Source organism: Artemia sp. Qi Xiang Cuo, chromosome 12, assembly GCF_049724085.1.
Source record: "Artemia sp. Qi Xiang Cuo chromosome 12, ASM4972408v1, whole genome shotgun sequence".
NCBI lineage: Eukaryota > Metazoa > Arthropoda > Branchiopoda > Anostraca > Artemiidae > Artemia > Artemia sp. Qi Xiang Cuo.
The window spans coordinates 20259502-20281948 of record NC_142805.1 but is presented as its reverse complement, the minus strand read 5'-3'; the positions used below and the strand labels follow the sequence as shown (position 1 = coordinate 20281948).

Sequence of the window (22447 nt, the reverse complement as noted above, 5' to 3'; positions counted from 1 at the left end):
TCTTCAATGCTTCAAGAATAGTTATGGTAGGTAGGTTAGAACTTTCAGGCAATGTCTTTTGTGATTTCGAACTAAATCACAAGCCAACTAGTCAAAACGGCGAACTATTCAAAATGTCATATCTGTAATATCTCAAGAACAGTTAAGGTTATTTAGTTGAACCACTCAGAGAATGGTGAAGGCGAGGCTGAACTTAATCGAAACACAACTATGTGTATCCTGGTTGTCAATAGAATGCATCTGCTGCATCTCAGGATTGGCAAATTGAATTTAGTATAAACTTTCACGGAAAGTTGACGGGAATTTTGAACTAAATCAAGAGACACTATGTGCATCCCTGTTGTCGGAAGGAAGTCTCTGCAATATCTCAGGAATGGCCAATAGCATATAGTTGAAACTTTCAGTGAATGTTGAGGAGAATGTATAAATAAATCAAAAGAAGCCAATTGGATCTAGGTTGGCAAAAGGGTGCATGTGAAATATCTAGAAAACGGATATATCTAGAAACATTATGTTTTGAACTTTCTGGGAATGTTGGGAGGGATATCAAACTCGATGCAAGGACATTATGTGTATTTAGGATGTCAGAATGAAATTTTTCCAAACCACATCTAGCAAACACTTATGTCAAAATCCCATATAAAAGAATTTAATGGATGATAAAAAAGAAAGCTGATTGATGGTTCTGATATGCATTTATTTGCCAATTTAATTCTTGTTCAAGTTTAATATTTTGAACATTCTCTCATGTGGATTATTTGGAGTATGTTATCTGTAAATTGCTGTTCTATCAAAATCTTACTGGAAAAACTATTCCAACCTATATATTACATTGAATGAAATTTATACAATAGTTATATTGAATGCAATCAAAGCCAATGCTCAGATCAGCATATGCAACTAAAGAATTTAAATTATAATCAGATATTTTAATACTTAACGGATATTAAAAACGATACTAATTAATACTAAAAACGTATGAAATTTTTTTTAAAAAAAAAAATTTCAAAAACCCAATTTTTCAATAGAATGTAAACTTGTTATATTCAAACTTAAAACGACCAGAAATGCCTCTCATCGAATAAATGAAACTCAAATGAATAGGAATTGAAGTAAATATATATATCAAACATAAAGATGACAGATACTGATATAGATGAAGAAATATATCCAGAAACTAATAAAAATCAATATAAATAGTCAAATCAAACTTAAAAAGAACAAACATTACTACAAACAGGAGTTTGGGTCCTGCCTCCCTCACCCAACCGTGAAAGTTCTCAAGCCTTTTGCGTAATTTGAGCTTAAATGAAAACAGAATATATTATGAAAAAATTTCATATTTATATCTCTGAAAAAAAAATAGAGTTAAATAAAATCTTGAATTGCTGACATTTCCAGAAATTGACATCATTATACGATATTCATTAATATAACATTTAGTATAGGGTACTCGTAAAATAAACATTTATTCTTTTTTCGTCTGTTTTCTCAGTTTTCTTGATTATTATAATGAACTTTTTTTTTTAGTTGTTGTTTTGAAAAATTTATTTTTCAGTAAAGCGCAAATGACGCAATAGGCTATAGTACTTTCACTATTAGGGGAGGGATAAGAGCCTCTTGTTTGAAGCAAGAGGCTCTCTCTTCTCTCCTCTTCTCTCTTGCTCTCCTCTTTTCTGTTGAATTGTTTTAAGAACTTTGCGTTTTTGTAATGCAAGCTCATATATTTCAAAATAAAGCTATTAAATTCATATATTTCTTTGCCAAAAGTCTTCTTCTGAATTATTAGCAAATATTAAATTTTTTAGCACATTCATTTGCATATCTTTTCTATTTTATTCTTGAAAATCATTAGCCCGATTCCTTCTGATGTTTTTTTAGCTAAATTTCTTCTGGCCATTATTGTTGAATTTTTATCATTCTTGTTTTATAGTTGGCTCCACTACAATATTATATTCCTCAATCATTAATCTTTGTAATTATATCTGGAATTTTGATAGAATCTAGTTGAAAACGATTCGGAAAATGTCATTTTTTGAAAAGTAGGCTGTCAAGTCTTGATACTAGTTGTGCTTTTATTTTCTTAAGCAGGTAAGTTGATTTATTGAAGTCCTAGCCCCCATAAGTTTTACCGTCTAAAACTACGTCTATTAGATGTCTATAACCAGTGAATGATTTTTATTGTATATATTGTTCTATTTTATTTAATGTCTTTTTATAGTAATAAAATAATGTATCCACGTCGAGCCGTTCACAGGGGAGGGTAACCGGGGCAGCTGCCACGGACGCCGTGACTGGGGGGGGGGGTGATTGGGGGATTGCCCACCTTGATTAAATTTTTTAATTTGATTCGGCTTTTTTCGCTTATATTTGATTCGGAAAGGGGAGCTGCAATTAATTTTGCCCCGGGCATCATCAACCCTAGGACAGTGGCAGATCAAGGGTTTTTTTAGGGGAGGGGGAGGTGCAAAATAGGTTGATCCGATAAACGTGCGTTAGGGGCAAGTTTAATTAACACAAACTTGCGTTAATTAAGTAACTTACACTCCTTTAGACTATGTTAGGGGGGTGCGCGCGCCCTCGCCCCCTGGATCCGCCACTACCCTAAATATGGGTCTATATCCACGTTTGACTCTTTATAATTTAGCCCCTGAATGATATAGCCTAGCTATAAGCTTTTTATGTGTTGTCGTTTATGTGAGTTACCCTTTGATTACACATTTTACTTCTGTAGTTTGTATCACAGAGTATCAATTGTATAAATTTGATTTGTTTTCTTTTTGTTCTTCTCTTATCGCAAATTTTCTTCCATTTTTATGTATTCTTGTTTTAAATTCTTTTGTCTCTTCGCTGAGGACATATATTTTTATACAGACTAAATAATTATTTAATTATTATTCTAATTCTTCATACGGGACACAGACCCAGTCTTATTTCTAAGAATCTCTTCTTTGTTTCGTTTTGATAGGCCAGTTTGGCTTTATATTTTTTTTAAATGCAACCATCAAGAGACATGCAAGAGAATATTCTTAACTTCTTACTCGTAAGAGTTATCAAATATATAGGCGCATAAATCATATAAACCAGGTCTTCAAGAAGATTTTTTAAGAACAGTAAATTCCCGGATGAAATGCATTTTCTCGGATTTCTTTTGCGAATGGCTTTGAAGCTTAAAAAAAAATGCAATATTTAGTCTTCTGATTTATATTCAATCTTCAGATTTTTAAATAGGGTACAAGTAAATAACTTACTGGTGTCAGAATATTTCTCCCACCCCCTTATCCCTTTAATTTTTGGCTTGCATATCTGTAATAGCACCCATGTACTAATATACATATCTATGCACAGAGTCATCTTTTAATAGAAATATCGCCATTTAATAGAAATCGAATTTGTAAGTTGAAAGAATTTTGGCTGCGAATTAGTCTCGTTTGCCATAATGATCATAGAAAAAAAAATCATTGAATTTTAGAAATTGTTTTTTGTCCAAAAAAAAAAAAAAAAAAATGAATGGAAACTGTGAAGTACCGAGAAGTACCTGTGTGCTGGTACCGAGAGCCTGGGGACTGCTACTTGTTAAAATTTTTAGCAGCAAGGATGCAAAAATACGTAAAAACCAAGTTGTTTTTTTTTTATTTTTTTTTTTTTAAGATAACAAAAATCATTTAAATATCCTGTATTCAAAAATTTGTTAACTGAAATAACTACACAATAATATATTTTAATAAATGCATTTTTTATAATTTGAGTAAAGGATATTAATATATTTTTAATAAACAACTATACGCATGATTTTTTTCTGGGGGGCGGAGCAGGGGGAAATTTAAAGCAGTGCCATGAACAAGATGAGTGATAGTAGTTCGCACAGGACGGAGAGTTAAAATGGTCAAAGTATGTACATTTGTGGTGCATTGGTCAGGGATATTCTGAATAGATTATAAGTCTTTAGTTTGTGAAACTCTGAGCAAGGAAACCTCGACAGCCTTTGAATTGTTTTACGTTACTTTAGGTAAAATATCAGTAGATAAGATGGACTGGCTCAACCTCCTGATTTCATTATTTGTAACCTGTCTGGGTCTTATTGGTGTTGTGTTAATCAGTTGGTAAGTTTATTATTACCTACCCATTCCTTGAAAAGCAGCAAAAGATAGTTAATATCGTTTAACCATAGAAAAAAGTGGATTCTACATTTTCATGATTTCTTTTGAAAAATTGCTTTAACATACAAATTAATTTTTATAAATAATTAATTTAGTAAACAAATTAATTTATGTATTCATATACCCCTTCAACACGCATTTTTTTTCTCAATGAACTGTTACGAGTTAGCCGTTGACATCCGCTCAACCGGACCGGTCTATATGACCCCCCCCCCTCCCTGTTCATCTTCTGTGCATGTCCATATAGATTTTTACCACAAAGATTTCCTGCTTTATTGTATTTTAAATTGATGATTTCAGCTTTACATTTTTTTTTATCTGTGAACTTTTTATTTAACTCTCTTTGAAACAAAACAATTTAAATATAATACAAAAGAAAAAACAAAGTTAAAAAAAACAAACAACAGACATTTTAATTCTTTCAGTATGAAAAACCCCTTGAAACATTAAAACCAAGAAAAGGACACAAAAAGAAACAAACAAGAGGACCAAAAATAAAAATACAGCCCTAGAAATAGTAATACAAAAATTCAGCAAAATATAGACTAAACCACACCAATATAAATCCAATAAATAATTTAGGTTATTTCTGCTGTATCTGGGTACTAATATCCAGATATCAGTTCTTCTTTAGATGCAACAGATGTAACGCAAATTGCATATTTTGCAACTGCCTGGATCTTTTGGAGTGATAACTGGATATTGGTTTCTCATTTTTAGATTTTAGTTATTTTTTAGTGTTCAAATTTTTAGCTTCTCTTTTCGTTCATATTCCAATTTTTCGCTCTTGCTGTCTTCTTTTCGTGCTTTTCATCCACGCTAATTTCCCCTTGTGTTATACAAGCAAAACATTTCCGTTTCGTTTTCTTTTTTTCTTGTCTTTTTCATGATTTGTCTTAGAACCAGTTTTTTTGCATTATTTTTTTTTCTCATGGTTCGTCAGTTTGGCTTTAAATCTTCCAATACTTTCCTTTCTTACGGTTTGCTTTAATTTTGCGAATTTCTTGCAATCAAAACCATACCTCGTTAAGAGGTATGGTTAGTAACCTCATAACCTCATTAAGAGGGAGTAGAGAAGATGGGTGTTAATTGGATTGTCTAATTTGGGAAGACATGGATCTTGAGGATATAGCCAGAACAGAATCTAGTTGTCACTAGACAACTAGACAACTGACAGCCTACAATAAAGTAGAGGGCGTATGTATGATAGAGAAGTATTAGTAGTATAAGTAAAGCAGAGGGCGTATATATAATAAAGAATTATAATAAGTTCTATTTATTATTGTAAATTTATTTTTAAAATAATTAAATAATAATAACTAAACAAATTGATGACAATTAAACATTTTAAAAAATAAATTAAAAAATAAATCATTAATTAAGTAATAAATTGAAAATAATTTTTCTAAAAAATAAAAATTTGTAAAATTTGGCCTGAGAATTTTGTAGGAGACAGGGGCGGCACTAATCAAGATTTTGCCCGAGGCAAAGGAGAGGCCAGAACCGCCACTGAGGGGAGGGCATGGCACAACCGAAAAACAGATGGAAATTAAATTGGAGATTTAAGAAATACTAGGAAAATATTAAAAGTCATAAGACAATTGGAGACTCCAGAGGACAGCAGTTTCAGCCACTGATTGGAACAGTTTTAAACCTGTAAATGTTAAGTATGACAGTTTGTGTAAAGAATTTTTTTTCTAAAATATGTCTTTTTCTTATGGTTGCAAGCTTTAGAAATTTGTGATGGGAGATTTTAATAACAGACAGCTCCAACCGACCTACGTACTAATATATCAACTTTATTAATGTACCAAGGAAATAAAATAAAATAAAACGTCTTGCCCTCTGGACCCATCTTAAGTGTCTTCATATATAACAGCGTCGCCTTTAAAAATTCAAATATTACACAGAACTTTTTTAACAACGGCAAAGATAAAACCAGCCCCATTCTGGGTAGTGGTGTTTATAGATTTCCTTGTTCTTGTGGCTGTTTTTATGTTGGTAGAACCCAACAGCAATTGGGGGAGAGGTTATCTGAGCAAAAGTCCTCAATCGACAAGGCAATGAGGTTACGCCAAAGGCCTGAGGTTTTTGATTCCGCCTTGGCGCAACATGTGTACGAGAATCCACACCATTTCATTTTGTTTGACGAGGCCTCTATCGTTGCCCCCGTTAAAGGTCTCACGCAAGTTTTCAGGGAGGCAATTGAAATAAAAAAGCACATTCACCAAAAGGTAGCTCTCAATAGAGACACTGGAGAAATTTTTCTAAGTCCCATTTATGACAAAATTATTAATTCTGATCGTTTTTACATACATCCACAAAGTTATATTGTGCAATCGAATAGAGTCTCCAATAACAATCAAACTGGAAAGCGATCAGCCTTTAAAAGTGCTTTACGCAAAATGAAATCCTGAAATACCATTTAGACTTGTGTTTTTTATTCAGTTACCCTTTCACTGTTACTAGGAAAGGGTCGTCCAATTTTAGTTTGGTGTTTTTATTTTAAGGTTTGGTTTTTATATTTTTATCAGTTTTATTCTGCACTGAGGACGGTCAAGCGGAGGTCTTGACCGAAATATTTGCATAATTTTTCAATTTTTTCACTGGCTGTTAATTGTCCTCGTTTCCTTTCTTCGCAATTTTTTGTTTATCATGATTAGCCAGTGTGGTCTCAGAAATTATTTATATATATATATATATATATATATATATATATATATATATATATATATATATATATATATATATATATATATATATATATATATATATATTTCTCTTCAGTTCGGTATATATATGTACTATATGCTTCATTATGGAGACTGAACAATGAGTGTGGAGTAACTTCGTTTTGTTTAATCATTTGGTGTCCTTTTCATCTCAGCATGTGTTCTTTGTTTACGCGCTTCAGTATAGAGGCTAAATATTGAGTATGAAGTATCTTAAGTATTGACCATTGGGCTATGAACTAGCATATGTTATTGCCTATAATCCAGGAGTTACTCATGGGGAAGCCATATCGCTTTTAAAAGAAACACCGAGAAAAGCGATCTAACAATGTCAAGGACGAACTAATGCCATCTCTTCCACCTGAAGCCATACTTCAATCAAGTACTGCTACTACTACCGACTCACTGCAGCATTAGGCCACCTGAGGCCAACACAACTGCACATGCTTTTGCTCCGCCCCAGTCTATTCAAAGCTTTGCTTTTTACCCCCTCGCGGAAGTTTAAATGTCCTTTAAATCTTTCCGTTTGACCTCTTCTTACCCTAATCAGGGACGACCTGTTTTTCGTTTGGCCCCATTTGGATGGTTAAGAAACACAGTCTTTGGTAATTTGTCATTCTTCATCTGTTAAACGTGGATCTTAATCTTTCTTTCATTTCATTTTAGTATCAAACCACCTTGTTCGTACAGCTTAATGGGGAGTCATGGTGAGTCACCCAGTCATATGGTGATTCAAACGAGCACCTTAGACTATTATTTTAAAAAACATATCAAATATGGGCAAAAAAAAAATCCCAGTATAAAGTAAATGTAATGTTTCATTTAAGTGTTTTTTTGAAGTTTTAAATATTTTTTTTCTCAGTGACCGTTTTTCCAAGTATTAAGTACTATTTTTAGGTTAATGTAGTGTTTCATTTAAGTGTTATATGATGATCGCTGATCAAACTTTATGTTATTTGTGCCTTTCACTTATGTTATTTTACTGTGTTCATGGCCGTATATTTGGCTTTAAAATACACTTATCTATCTATCTATCTAATATGCAGAATAATTGTACCAAACACATTTTGCATGCAGACCCGCTATACTTTACCCCCCCCCCCTGAATTTTCCAAACTATAGTCCCAATTTATTTCTAAACTAACGAAAAAAGCGGCGTGTTCTCGAATTTTACAAAGTATAAACTTGAGTTAGTGGTGCATAATACACAAGTACCAAAATTCCTTCCCCCTACGGAAATTTAAAAGATAAAACTCAAATAGAGTTCTCAAACTTGTAAAGCCTTATTTTCCACGGGGGGGGGGGGGTGTTTTTCGGGGGGTAAACGCCGGCCACCATTAAAATCGTATAAAAATTTGAAAGGGTAGATTTCAAGGATTTGTTGCCATATCATCCCTTTTAAGCTTGTTTTTCCAAGATCAAATGCTTATTGACAACCTCATAACCTTTACAAGTTAGGCGCAAAAAAAATACTAATATTTTTTGTTTTGCTTTTTTTTACCATCGTAAAATTCATGTTTTAGCTGTATAGTAACAGTATTGGTTTCTGAATTTTTTATACAGCTTAAGGTTCATTGAAATAGTTGAAGGTCCGATTAAAACAAATTATAAAAGCAAATCATATAATTAATAGTCAATCCTTAAACAGAATGTAAATGGCACAAAGCATAAATGTAAGTCAAAATGTAAACAAATTTTATGTTGATGCGAAGCGTAATGACTTACTTGACTTAAGTCCCATCCGCCCTTGAAGGGTGTCTTGGGTTCTCTTTCTTCGTAATGGCGTGGATGTGCCTTTTGTATGCTTCACGGTCTTCTGCTAGGTGAAGAAAGTCCGAGAGGCGGTGAGGTGCAAAGTTTTCCTTCCACCTTTTTGGGGGACGACAACGAGGACGAGAACCGTGAATTTGGCCTTCGAAGGTGATTTTTGGGAGAAGGGACCGACTCATCTGTTGTACGTGACCGAGCCATCGAAGTTGCTGGAGCTGGATCTTTCATGAGAATTGTTTGTTGTACTTTAAGGCGCTCGAAAAGTTCGACATTTGAGATTCTATCAAGGTAAGTGATCCCGGCGATACGATGGAGGCACTTAGTTTCAAATGCTGCGAGTCGACGGTTGTCATTTACCTTTAGCGTCCATGTTTCACATTAGTATATTGCGATGGGGATGATCAGGGTATCGAAAAGTCGTGTCTTAATCCGCAGAGACAAATCCTTGCTTCGCCATTTGGGCTTAAGGGCCTTGAAACTCGAACTTGCGAGGGCGAGACGTCTTTTAATGTCTTTTAATGTCTTTTGTTGTCGCTGGTGATCAGACTACCGAGGTAAGGGAACTCGTCGACCCACTGGATACTCTCTCCATTAAGTTTCAGGTCTGGCTTAACTGTATCCTGCGGCTTTCGTGAGCAACACATAACCTTTGTTTTTGATACATTTAAGATCATTCCAAAAGAACTAGTGGCTTCCAGGACGTCGTTAGCAACGGCTTGTAGATCCTCGGGTGTTTCAGCCATTTTGTCGATATCGTTGGCATAGGCTAGCTTATCTGTCTGAACACCCCCTATATGTGCGCCGCAAGTTGTTTCCACCAGGGATAAGACTGCTGTGAGGAAAAGGTTGAACAGCTCTGGAGACAAGAGGCATCCTCGAAGAACACCTGCGGAAGTCTGGAAACTGTCAGTGAGACCTTCACTAGTCATGACGCGACTCCCAAATTTGGAGTACATATCTTTGATAAGATCTACTAGCTTTCGTGGGATTCCATAATGGAGGGGGATATGCCATAGTCCATTTTTCCAAATAAGGTCAAATGCTTACTTAAAGTCAATGAAGAGTTGATGTAGGTCACAACTAAATTTCAGATGTGTGTCTAAAATTTGGCAAATTGTGAAATTTTGGTCAACAGTTGATCTCCCAGGGCAAAAACCGGCTTGGTATTCTTGGATGACTAAGGATGACACGGCTCTGATCTATTGGAGCATAATTTGGGTGAAGATCTTGGCAGTTTGACTTGTTATTCTAATAGGACGGTAATTATCACATATCGCCCCTGACCCCTTCTTGTGTAGTGGAACAATTGTGGCTTCGCGCCAAGAAGTTAGGAAATGACTCTTTTGCCAGGCAGCGGATACAATCTTGTGGAAAAGATCTATAAGTGGTTCACACCGGACTTTCAGCAGTTCTGCCTGTATTACGTCTGGGCCAGGAGCCTTGTTAGTCTTCAGCGCTTGGATGGCTTCCTCGACCTCAGAATGGAGAGGAGGTGGGCTGGGGTATGAGACAGTAACTGGAAACAGTTCCAGGACAGCAGGATTTGGATGGATGTCAGGATTAAGCTTTTCTTTGAAATGCTCCATCCATCTCGATCGGATACCTTCTGTGCTTTGTATCTGGGAGCCGTCTTGATCTAGCAGTGCACAAGAACTGAGAAATTTCTTGGTTGTTAGTTCACGAACTCTTTTATAAATGAAGTATGATTAGCCTTTATTAAAATAAGACTCACACGGTTCGTATTTGTCTTTAATGTAGGTGCGATGGGCTCTACGGGTAGCTTTTTCTACAGCACGCTTCAACTGCTTATATCTGTCCCTGCTCTCTCTTTCTGACCTGTTATTGTGTTTTCGTTTCTCAGCACAAAATAAAATGATTTCGTTGGTTATCCAAGGCTTTTTATCACCCTTTTTGGTTCCTAGGGCGGACATCGCTACTTTGCTGATGATCTTAGAGGAGTCTTTGACCAGTTTATCGATATCTTGTTTAGATAGAGTTATAGGAATATTAGAAAGAAGTTCCGATATTTGAGTAGACAGTTCATCGATGTAGGTCTGGCGGGTTTGAGGGTCTTTGAGAAGATGTGTGTTGAAACGAGCGGGTCTATTATTCAGCTTTGCGGAAGATTTCAGGCGTATCTTTAGTGCAGACATGACCAGGGAATGGTCGCTGTCGAAATCGCCACCTGCGAGGGTGACAGTATCTAGCACAGACGATTTCCAGCACCTAGAGACGAGCAGGTAACCAATAAGATTACGGGTTTTTCCATTCGGCGAGGTCCATGTCACCTTACGACGTTCTCTGTGTTTGAAGAGAGTGTTGGTAATGGCTAGATCACTGTCTCTGCAAAATTCAATGAGGCGTTCTCCCCTCTTTTTAAGTCGTCCAAGGCCAAACTTACCCATAACATCTTCGTTTCCAGCAGAATCGTTGCCAACAATAGCATTGAAGTCGCCAATTACAACAACAAGGTCTTTTTTGGGAACTGCGTCAATTAGGTTTTGCAGTTGAAGGTAGGAATTGTCAGACTCTTCATCTAGTTTGCTGCAGTCAGGAGCGTAGACTTGTATAATCGTGATGTTGATCGGTGATCCTTTCATTCTTATCATAATCGCCTTTCTTAAAAATCGCCTTTCTTAAGTATGAGTCGCCTTTCTTAAAATCAGACTCACACTGTTCGCATTTGTCTTTAATGTAGGTGCGATGGGCTCTACGGGCGGCTTTTTCTACAGCACGCTTCAACTGCTTATATCTGTCCCTGCTCTCTCTTTCTGACCAGTTATTGTGTTTTCGTTTCTCAGCACATAATAAAATGATTTCGTTGGTTATCCAAGGCTTTTTATCACCCTTTTTGGTTCCTAGGGCGGACATCGCTACTTTGCTGATGATCTTAGAGGAGTCTTTGACCAGTTTATCGATATCTTGTTTAGATAGAGTTATAGGAATATTAGAAAGAAGTTCCGATATTTGAATAGACACTTCATCGATGTGGGTATGGTGGATTTGAGGGTCTTTGAAAAGATGTATGTTGAATCGAGCAGGTCTATTATTCAGCTTTGCAGAAGATTTCAGGCGTATCTTAAGTGCAGACATGACCAGGGAATGGTTGCTTTCGAAATCACCACCTGCGAGGGTGACAGTATCTAGCACAGACGATTTCCAGCACCTAGAGACGAGCACGTAATCAATAAGATTTCGGGTTTTTCCATCCGGCGAGGTCCATGTCGCCTTACGACGTTCTCTGTGTTTAAAGAGAGTGTTGGTAATGGCTAGATCACTGTCTCTGCAAAATTCAATGAGGCGTTCTCCCCTCTTTTTAAGTCGTCCAAGGCCAAATTTACCCATAACATCTTCGTTTCCAGCAGAATCGTTTCCAACAATAGCATTGAAGTCGCCAATTACAACAACAAGGTCTTTTTTGGGAACTGCGTCAATTAGGTTTTGCAGTTGAAGGTAGGAATTGTCAGACTCTTCATCTAGTTTGCTGCAGTCAGGAGCGTAGACTTGTATAATCGTGATGTTGATCGGTGATCCTTTCATTCTTATCATAATCAACCGTTCTGACACGGGCGTTACGGAAATCAGGGATCTTCGTGCCTTACTCGACATAAAAAAACCAACACCTTGGCGATGGACGCCATCGGTTCTCCCAGACACTAACAGACTAGTGTTGCCGATCCTTTCTTCGCCAGTGCTAGGGACGTGTGTTTCTGAAAGTCCCACAATATCCCATTTATATCGGTTTAGTTCATTAAGGACAAGATCAATTTTGCCTTGTTTAGCAAGCCTACTAACGTTCAGGGTTCCAATAGATAAAATTAATTTAGGGGAAAATATAGCTTCTGGGGTCGGAGTTATCAACGCTATTTAAGGGTCTTCATTCACAAGAATCTCGGTCGCCAGATCGTCGGTTGCCCCGGACGCGGTAACTTCGTATTTCGCCCTGGACGCGGTAGTATTGGTTCTCGTTCTTGATCATTTATACTTCATAGTTTTTAATAACAAAGAAGGTTTCGTGGCTAATTTCAGGACGGCGGTAAGCCACTCCTCTCCATCCCTAGCAGGGGCCGGCTATATCTACTACCGATAATGCGCCCTTCTGGCGTCCCGCATCACCTGCAATTTTCCCATTGCTGGGAGAAGGTTTGTGACTGACAGGACGTATCCATACGCTGATGGGCCCTGCCCAGTGCACACCAGAGGGGCCTTCCACCTCCTCGGCCTGAACTTATGGCCCCCCGACGTGGGTGCTCCAGCTATATTTCAAGACCCCCAGAGACCGGGTCCTCCCTTGGTCCGCGCCTCCCTACCGAGAGGTGCCCTGCATATCTACAGGACATTCCCCTATCCACCACCTGGGGACGCGCTGAGTGGCCTGGGAGAGGCCTCAAAACTCAATTATTACGCGAAGCGTAATACTTACTTTAAATTACTTACTTCAAAACTTACTTTACTTTAAATTTTTCGTATGCTGATCAATGGTCTACGTCGCACAATTGCCGATCTCTTGATTCACTGTCCTTGGCCGGGAGTGCAATGCGTGGTTGGGTGCAATAGGAAAACCCAGGAGAGAACAGATAAAATGGTTGCCTAGCCCTGAGATAAAAGCGCTAGTAGGACAACTAATTTTTCCCAAGTTTACATATTGGATAGAAAGGGCTAGTTGGATAACTTCACAAGCTTAATTGGTTTTTATCTCCGGATTTGGTTTTGCGTATTAATTCTTGAAATGACCTTTTGCGGACGTACCCAAAACTCAGTTTCAAAGGAGCTAAACTCCGGATTCTGTTCAAGAAAGGGGGGGGCTTATTGTCGTGTACGGTATAGGGGCGTATGGCTTATTATCGTGTGTTTGTTATTAAATTTATTGTGTCAAAAAAGGCCATAAAAGACATTAATATAGCTACAGAAAATATTATATTTATAAATATGAACTAATTTTAATCTCTGACCTTTTTTGTGTTATGCAATTTTTGGGGGGGCTGCAATCTCTTTAGCCCCGTTCCTTGCTTACGCTACTATCATTTTTGGGTCCAATATTGATGTCATTTAACGAGTTGAAACTAGTTTTAATTTCTTTTTTTTTTCTGTTTTTTTAGGTAACTTTCTCTTCAAGGGTGATTTTAATATATTTGTTCGGACTGCATCAAAGTATGATGACTGCCGGTTGTTGCAGATGCCTAACTTAAAGATGACGATTGCCCTTCAGTGGTTGTGTCTTGGAGACCCAAATGATCACCACTCTGTAATGCCATGTGCTCCTGACAAAGTTCCAGAATATTCTATGAACCAGGATCATGACTCATATCGGTAATTCTCCCTTTTTTCTGTTTTTTCATCTGTTTCTTTTTTTTGAAGACGAGGTATCAAAAAATTACATTTACTTGATGATGTAAATATATTCTGAGAGCACATACACGACATTCAATAAAAAAAAGACGATATGAAAAAAATAAGGAACTAAACGAGCTTGATTTGCAGGCAGCGAAAAAATAGAAGACTTCTGCTAAGCCGTCCTTAGCGCTAAAAAAAAAACGGGGAAAGGAAAAAGGGTATGAAAAAAACTTACGTTTTAAAGTTGACAGAACCCAGCTATCTTTTGAATGGTCTTAAATTTCTTTTTTTTTTCTCTCTCTCTCTCTCTCTCTGTCTCTTTTTTAATAAATAGTTATAGTAATCAATAGTTATCAATAGTTATACACAAAGGCATAGTTATTGAGCCTTTCAACTATGATGAACTGAATGTCTATCTCAAAATTTTGATCGGACGATTTTGGAAAAAAAGGGGCGGGGGCCTAGTCGCCTTCCAATTTTTTTTGGTCACTTAAAAAGAGTTCTAGAAATTTTAGTTTCCATTCGAATGAGCCCTCTCCCAATATACTAGGACCACTGGGTCGATACGATCACCCCTGGGGTAAAAACAAAGAAAAAAACGAATTAGTTTACTTAAAAAGGTTAGGTCTTTTAAACGTGCCTGTTTTAATTCCCCTATTTTTGAGCGTAAAGGTCAGCTTAGCGGAGATATTTACTGAAATATCTGCTTTGTCTTTTTGTTGCTTTTTTTTTTTAACTGGCTGAAAAGCACCCTCGTTTGGTTTTTTTTTTTTTTTTTTTTTTTTTTTTTTTTTTTTACGGACGGAACCTAGTGATGACCTGACTATTTCTGCATAATGCTTATATTTACGAAATAAAATGCCTGAAAAAGACAATTTAAACATTAAGTGCGTCCCTGTTACTACAAATTTAGGATAATAGAAAAAATAGTGCCCTTCAGTGGTTATCTCTTGGAGACCAAAATAATCACCACTCTGTAATGCCCTGTCATCCCGGGTGACCAAAAATTGCATTTTAAAACAATAATATGACTGAAATATCAAAAAAAGAGTAAAGACTAATTGTCAGTGGACCTAAAACTAAATCAGACGACCGATTAGAATCTTTTGTCGACGAAACTTTTGTGTTTTTTGTGTTCTCTGCAGAGAGAAAAAAACAGAAAATTTATTTGTTTAACAAGTTTTGCAGAAATTAGCTTAATTATATTAATGTCCCACAAACTACATTAAACATACCACTTTCCTACTCATCCAAGAATTACTTTAAACTGACTAGGAAAACGATAATAGTTTTAAGCGGTCTGTGAGACCGCTTAAAACTATTTATCGACAGTTTGTGTGTTCTTTGCTTGGCATAAGTCGAAAAAATCACAATAATTGTTGTTTTTTTAATCAACATCAAATGTATAAAACAAACCCTTTCTCAGAATCAAGTACCAAGCCAAATTATCTTTAAACGTTCCAGTTATAGAGAAGCAGACAAAGCGGTCAAAAAAATTTTATTTTTAACAAAATGTCTATCTCAAAGTTTTCATCAGTTAGGTTTGGAAAAAGACGGCGTGGGGGGGGGGCTAGTTGCCCTTGGATCTCTTTTGACTGTTAGAAAGTGAACTCGAACTTTCAATTACCAGTCAAATGAGCCTTCTCTGAACTTTATACGAGTATTCCTTTCATAATAACCATATATGCCCCAGGACATAACTTACAAGGCGGCCCCCGGGCCCGGGGGGGTTGTGTCAACACCTGAGTTTTTGTTATCCGACTTTTGAACAATTTTTAACTTAATATATTTCTCAAATTTTCTATCGGATACATTCGGGAAAAAAGGGACGTGGGGGGGGGCTAGTGGCCCTCCAATCTCTTTTGACTCTCAAAAACTGAACTACGACTTTCAATTTCAGATCAAATTAGCCCTCTCTGAAGTTTTCACGTGCAACCCTTCCATAAGAACCATAAATTGCCCCAGGGCATAACTTACAACGCCTGCCTTGGGGCCCTGGGTGGCTGTGTCAACCCCGGAGTTTTTATTATATGGTCTTTGAAGTGTTTTTAAAAAAATGGCTATCTCAAAGTTCTTATTAGATGGGTTTGAGAAAAAAAGGGCCTGGAGGGGGTATAGGTGCCCACCAATCTCTTTTGACTCTTCAAAAGTAAACTAAAACTTTCAATTTCCAATCGAATGAGCCCTCTTTGAAGTTTATACGAGCATCCCTTCCATAAGAACCATATATGCCCCCAGGAGATAACCTCCAACGCCTGCCCCCGGGCCCTTGGGGTTTGTGTCTACACCGGAGTTTTTTTTTATATGATCTTTGAACTTTTTTTTACAAAATAGCTATCTCAACATTTTTATAGCATACATTGGGGAAAAAAGGGCATGGGGGGGTGGTTACCCTCCAATATATTTTGACGCTTAAAAAGTGAATTAGAACTTTCAATTTCCAATCAAATGAGCACTCTCTGAAGCTTATACGAGCATTCTTTCCATAAGAACCATATATACCCCCAGGGCATAACTAATAACCCTTGCCCTGAAGACCTTGGAAGGGAGTGTCATGCTCAAAGATATAAGTTTCAGGGATTTCAACTACGTTGAACAAAATGGCTATCTCAAAAATTTTGATTGGATGTGTTTTGGGAAAGGCTGGGCTTGAAAGGGGTGTTAGTTGCCTTCCAATCACTTTTGACCATTAAAAAGGGCCCTAGCCATTTAAATTTCCAATTAAATGAGTCCTTTGAAGTTTCTACAACATCGCTTTCTATAAAAACCTTATATGCCCCCAGGGCGTAACTTACAACCCTTGCCCTGAGGGCTGTGTATTGGGGGGGTCGTCACCTTCAAAGACCTAATTTCCAAATTCTTCAACCACGTTGAACAAAATGGCTATCTAAAAACTTTGATTGGATGTGTTTTCGGAAAAAATGGGCGTGAGAAGGGGGTTAGTTGCCCTCCAATCACTTTCGAGTATTAAAAAGGGCACTATTCCTTTGAATTTCCAATCGAATGAGCCCTTTTTGAAATTTCTACGACAAAGCCTTCTATAAAAAGTTTATATGCCCCCAGGGTATAACTTACACCCCTTGCCCTGAGGGATGTGTTTGGGGAACTGGTGGGCGTGGAAGGGGTGTTAGTTTCCTTCCAATCACTTTTGACTCTTAAAAAGGGCACTAGAACTCTCGATTTTCAATCGAATGAGCTCCCTTTGAAGTTTCTACGACGACCCATTCCATATGAAGTGCCTCTGGGGAAAAAAAAAATAATAATAATAAAACATTGGAGCCGTGTGGCCTTTACTATAGGCAACGCTATAGCGTTGCCTATGATAACAAATGAAATAGTTGGAAAGAAATGCTCCCAATATGGCCCCGTTAGGGACCTTTCCGATGCTTTACAGACAGAGCCCGAGGATGTAAATGAATTATGGGTGTCACACTTTGAGAAAATTCTGAATAGACCTCCACCAGAAAACCCCCCGAATATCCCAACGATACCACTTTTTCCCTGAATATCAGTGATGAGCCACCAAGTGTGATGGAGATAAGTACTGCAGCAAGGAAATTGAAAAATGGTAAATCGCCAGGTGAAGACCGAATAACAGCAAAGATGATTAAGGCATCAATCCCAGGACAAATCTCATACTGGATCAAGTTCTTTACAAAAATCTGGGAGAATAGAAGTGCCCAGGAAAGTGCTTTGTCATGTTATTTTGGAAAGGATACAGACCGAACTAGATAAACACCGGAAAGATGAACAATATGGGTTCTGTGCAGGAGGTTCCTGTGCGGATCTTATTTTCACTTTACACATGCTCACAGAGGAAAGTCAAGAGTGGTTGTCCAAAATATACATGGCTTTCATCGACTTCGAAAAGGCTTTTGATTCGGTCGACCGCGACACTTTGTGGCAAATTCTGAACTATTACGGCTTTCCGGATAGAATAATTAAGATAATTATGTTATCGTACGAAGGGAGTGAGTGCTGCATTAAGACGCCAGAAGGCCAACTAAGATACTTTAGAATCTTATCTGGAGTTAAACAGGGATGCGTGTTGTCACCACTGCTCTTTATAATAGCTATTGATTATACCCTTCGCAACACAACAACAGATGGCATTGAATTATCATCCGGTGTAACAGTCAGCGATTTAGATTTTGCTGACGACATAACATTAGTTCAGGGTTGCAAACAACATTTGCAGTATTTCATTCACAGGGTCAGTGTGAAAACCAGCCAGCTTGGTCTCCAAATAAATGCAGGAAAGACAAAAACAATGGCAACATCCAATTCCCCCCTACATATCACATGTGCTGGTGAGGAAATAGAACAAGTTGTTGAGTTTAAGTATTTGGGTAGCATCATAGAGAATACTGGATCTACCACAAAAGAAGTCATAACTAGAATAGGTCAAGCTAACACAGCCTTCAGTCAACTGAAAAGAATCTGGAAATCCAAGAATTATTCAAATTGCCTGAAGCTGCGCTTACTCAACAGTAACGTTTTGCCAGTCCTCATGTATACCGCTGAGACTTGGCACTTAAACATTCAGCAAGTGAAGAAGAAGATTCTTGCTTTTGAGAACAATTGCCTCAGTAGGATTCTGAATATACATTGGTCGGAAAGGGTCTCAAACGATATCATTCGGAGAATCACCAATTAACCACTAATAACCGACACCATCAGATCCCATAGATAGAGGTATCTCGGACACGTTTTAAGAATGGAAAACCATTGAATCCCGAATTCTACACTTGAGTGGCAGCCAGTTGGAAGCCGGAAGCGAGGGAGACCTCGAAACTTATTGACGCGAACCTACACCAGTGACCTATGCCGCCTGAATGCCTCTCTTCAACCAGATTGGGAAGATGTATACGCAGCGGCTCTTCTCAGACCCGATTGGAGAATATTCACTGATGCCCTAGGCGCCCCTGGCGGTGTAAGAGGATCTAAGGTCTAAGGTAAGGTCTTGGAATGTTGTCATTTTCTGTATTTAGGTTGATTTTAATCTCCTTAACTTTCTAAATTATCCGAATTCGTCAAGAGTCTACAATCGAATCTGAAAGTGACTTTAGACATGTTTATTCTTTTATACTCGCTTTTGGTAGCCTAATTATTTGTCCTGTTAAATACCAAAGTCCTTTATCGCATTTTTGTCTCTTTACCGTTGAATCCACACGCTATGGGAGTTTTCCTTTTATACTTTTCAGAAAAAAAAATATTGAAGCAAAAAAAACGTTTCCCATTATTGCTTTTGCGCAGTGTTGTCTGATCACCATTCTCCATTTTTTCATTAATCGCCTGATCGCGCTGCTCAGAAATATCGTGGAGTGGCCAGAGAAAGTAAATTCTTGTGACAGAACTCAGAAGAAGCACTTTATACTCATCAAATTTAAAAAGATGACTTGAATAATATAAGGCAATTATTAATTCTGTTCTGATAATTACTTTTTAACAAAATGAGTCTTGGAAAATTTTATGCTTGCGTCTCAGTAATTTATGTTCCATATCAACCCAATGTTTATTTGCTGAGCGAGAGCCAGCATTGTACTGTAAATAGCAGGCACAATCTTTTCTATTTTGAAAATTTCTTAGCAAGTTTTTCAGAAATATACAAATCAAAAGTATCTGAGGAAGACCAAAGTTAAAATGAATACCTGCATCATTAGTTTCTATTCTCTGATTGGTTGTTGAAACAACCAATTACATTTTCAGTCACGCAAATTCAGTTTTTAGTTTCATGTTTCCTGAAGTATTTTTCATGTCTAAAGTGTGTCGTATCATGTCGGGGTCTAGATATATTTGAAGCGTTGAATAATCTGGTCTGTGGTTAGTCTAATGTTCTATTTCCATCTATTTTGTGTTTGTTTGTTTTTGCAGAGCTTTCCGATCCCAGAACGTCATTATGGTTGTTTCCATGGAAACAAAGATGAAATCTAGACAACCTGATCTAAGACCAATCACCTTACTGTATGGAAGTACTCTGAAATGGTTTGAAAACTTGAAATACATATTAACTGGTGTTTCTCGGCCAATTCGTCGTGGAAGAATCTTCAACAATTTACGCAAGCGCAAACCAAATCTATCTCGACACTACAAAAGCATTCGACTCAGTCTTTCTCTTCATCGCTATGATATATGTTACTGGATGTCTTACTCAATGCAACGGGGTGTTGAACTTAGATGTGGAGCGTTAACACTAAGCTCCGAGCACAATTTACTCCTAGTGTCATGTGAAGATGGGCTAAGACGTCGGCCGAGAGCAGAGTGGTTCATTTCGTATATGAACTGTGATCTAAATGATTGTGAGGTATATCTTCAAGCGGCATTGAAAGATGAGGAAGATCCTCCTTTGAAAATCGTTGTGAATAAGCCAATAGAGTAACAATATTTTTTGAGTGTCAGTCGGGTCTCCTACGGTAGAGAAGTTTCAGTTTCATTTGCTGTCTCTTACATAAGTGGCGTTGGACGAAACCTTCCAACGCAAAGACATTTCGTCCAAGATATTAAAATTTCTTTGACAAAGAGTAACAGGTATGATCAATTATTATTTAATTGTAATTTTAATTATTATTGTGTGATCTTTATTATCCAAGGTGACCAATTTTGGAATCACGAGTATGTCTATTCACATTGGCTCCTGTGCTTTCTGTTTGACAAAGAATCTGCCCAGCCTTTTTTATTTGTCATTACAACAGTGACCCAAAATTCCCAAGTTAAATTTATTTAAAAATTTTGATGCTTAGTGGAAACCTAATAGGTCAAGGAGGAATTATGACCATCTACGCAGGACAGGAAAAGCATAAACAATAAATAATTAAAGCACAATTACACTCATACATAGCTCTAATTATAATAAAAAAAAAACATTTAATGTAAGTACAAAACCCTTTCTGCTTTTATGTAATCCAAATATACGAATGCAGAAATACAGAAATTCTTCTGGACAATAGTAACATCGACAAATCGTCGTTCGTAATATAAAATATTCTTTTATAATTCTTTTTCCTTATTTTTTTAATTTATTTGTGTTTCCAAATTGTATTTTTTATTCAAATTTTAGTTCAAAATTACTATTCAAATTGTCGTATTTGATAATTTCATATCTTATATATATCGCATGTTGTTCAAATTATCTCAAACTATTTATTTTGGTGTTTCTCTCCTGGTAACAACCACTTGAGATGGTCGTTTTGGTGTTTCAGGGTCACACTCTGACCCCCTCCCCTTTGAATTCTTAATATTTCTAGAATCTTTCCCTTATTCATTAATAGTTCTTTTTTCGGCATGTGGTTAATTACAGTTTTAAGCCCTTGGGCTTTAACTTAAATGCATTTTTTCAAGCACAGATTAATTACATAGTTAGATACTTATTTCGCATATTGACAGCTCTGCTATCATAAATGGTTCAAATAATAATAACTTTTGAAGCATTATAATATTTCTCCAAGAGGGGTCTGACTCCTAAATATTTTATGCCCGATGCGTTGCATGTCAATACTTTGTTTAATTTGAAATAATAGGCCTACTTACGAAAAAATTGCCTTCAAATGGGGATAATTCATTTATTAGACAGCAAAAACAGAAACAAAAGTCTGAACATTTCGACCACATATGCAGTGATCGTCATCAGCAGAAAAGCGATCGCTGTATATGTGGTCGAAGTATCCAGAATTTGGTATTTGTTTTCACTGTCAAATAAATGGACTTATCCCCATTTGAGCTTTTATTTTTTCGTCATAGAAAGGCAGTGTGGTCTTGGAAAAAAATACCTAATTTAAGTTATTTCGTCGAAAATAGATAATACTTATTTTCCAAAGACTATCACCAGGTCTAATAGAGCCGAATTCGCTTCTTGTTTCAACTGGAAGAGAGAAAAAAAACAGAAACCACCAAAAAATAGATAAATGTTAAAAACTATTTAAAAGAAGTCTGGTACATATATCGCCACTTAAAAAATTAAAACAAATTAGAAAAATGTTGCGTATTAAAATAAAGTGTCATAAAATTTTTAAAGTAAAAATTACTAAATAATGGCAAAAAATTGAAAAAGCGGCCATATAGATTTATGTATATAAGATATTTGACTCATAAACGACTATCACAGTCTAAAAAAAGAAAAAATAGCCGAATAATTCAGTTCAAAGACTGTAGAAACTATAACAGAATAAAAAATAATAATTCAGCTAAAAGATATAATAATAAGAGAAACAATTGATAAATGTAAAAAAGGCTAGTAAAGAAGCTAAAATAAAAATATGCTACAAATTTGAAAAATAAAAACAAACCGAGATTTAAAAATAGTTCACAAAACAATATAAAAAGAAAGAAAACGTCGCTATGAAAGGTGACAATAACTAGTGTGACAGCACACGAACCAACAGTGTGCCCCCTCCCCCTTTCTATCAAGGTGGTAAGGCTTGAGGCTTTAAGATGGAAGAAGTATGGGATTTTATG

At 36.7% G+C, this 22447-nt stretch overlaps 1 protein-coding gene across 1 annotated transcript; it reads left to right on the top strand.

Moving 5' to 3' along the window:
- Nucleotides 1-3988: 3988 nt before the first annotated feature.
- LOC148945880 (protein hobbit-like) lies at nt 3989-20474 on the top strand. Its single transcript, XM_089097959.1, has 3 exons — nt 3989-4103; nt 13762-13972; nt 19871-20474. The coding sequence occupies exons 2-3, from the start codon at nt 13839-13841 to the stop codon at nt 20373-20375; spliced, it is 639 nt and encodes a 212-aa protein (XP_088954085.1). The 5' UTR covers nt 3989-4103; nt 13762-13838; the 3' UTR covers nt 20376-20474.
- The last annotated feature ends 1973 nt before the right edge of the window (nt 20475-22447 follow it).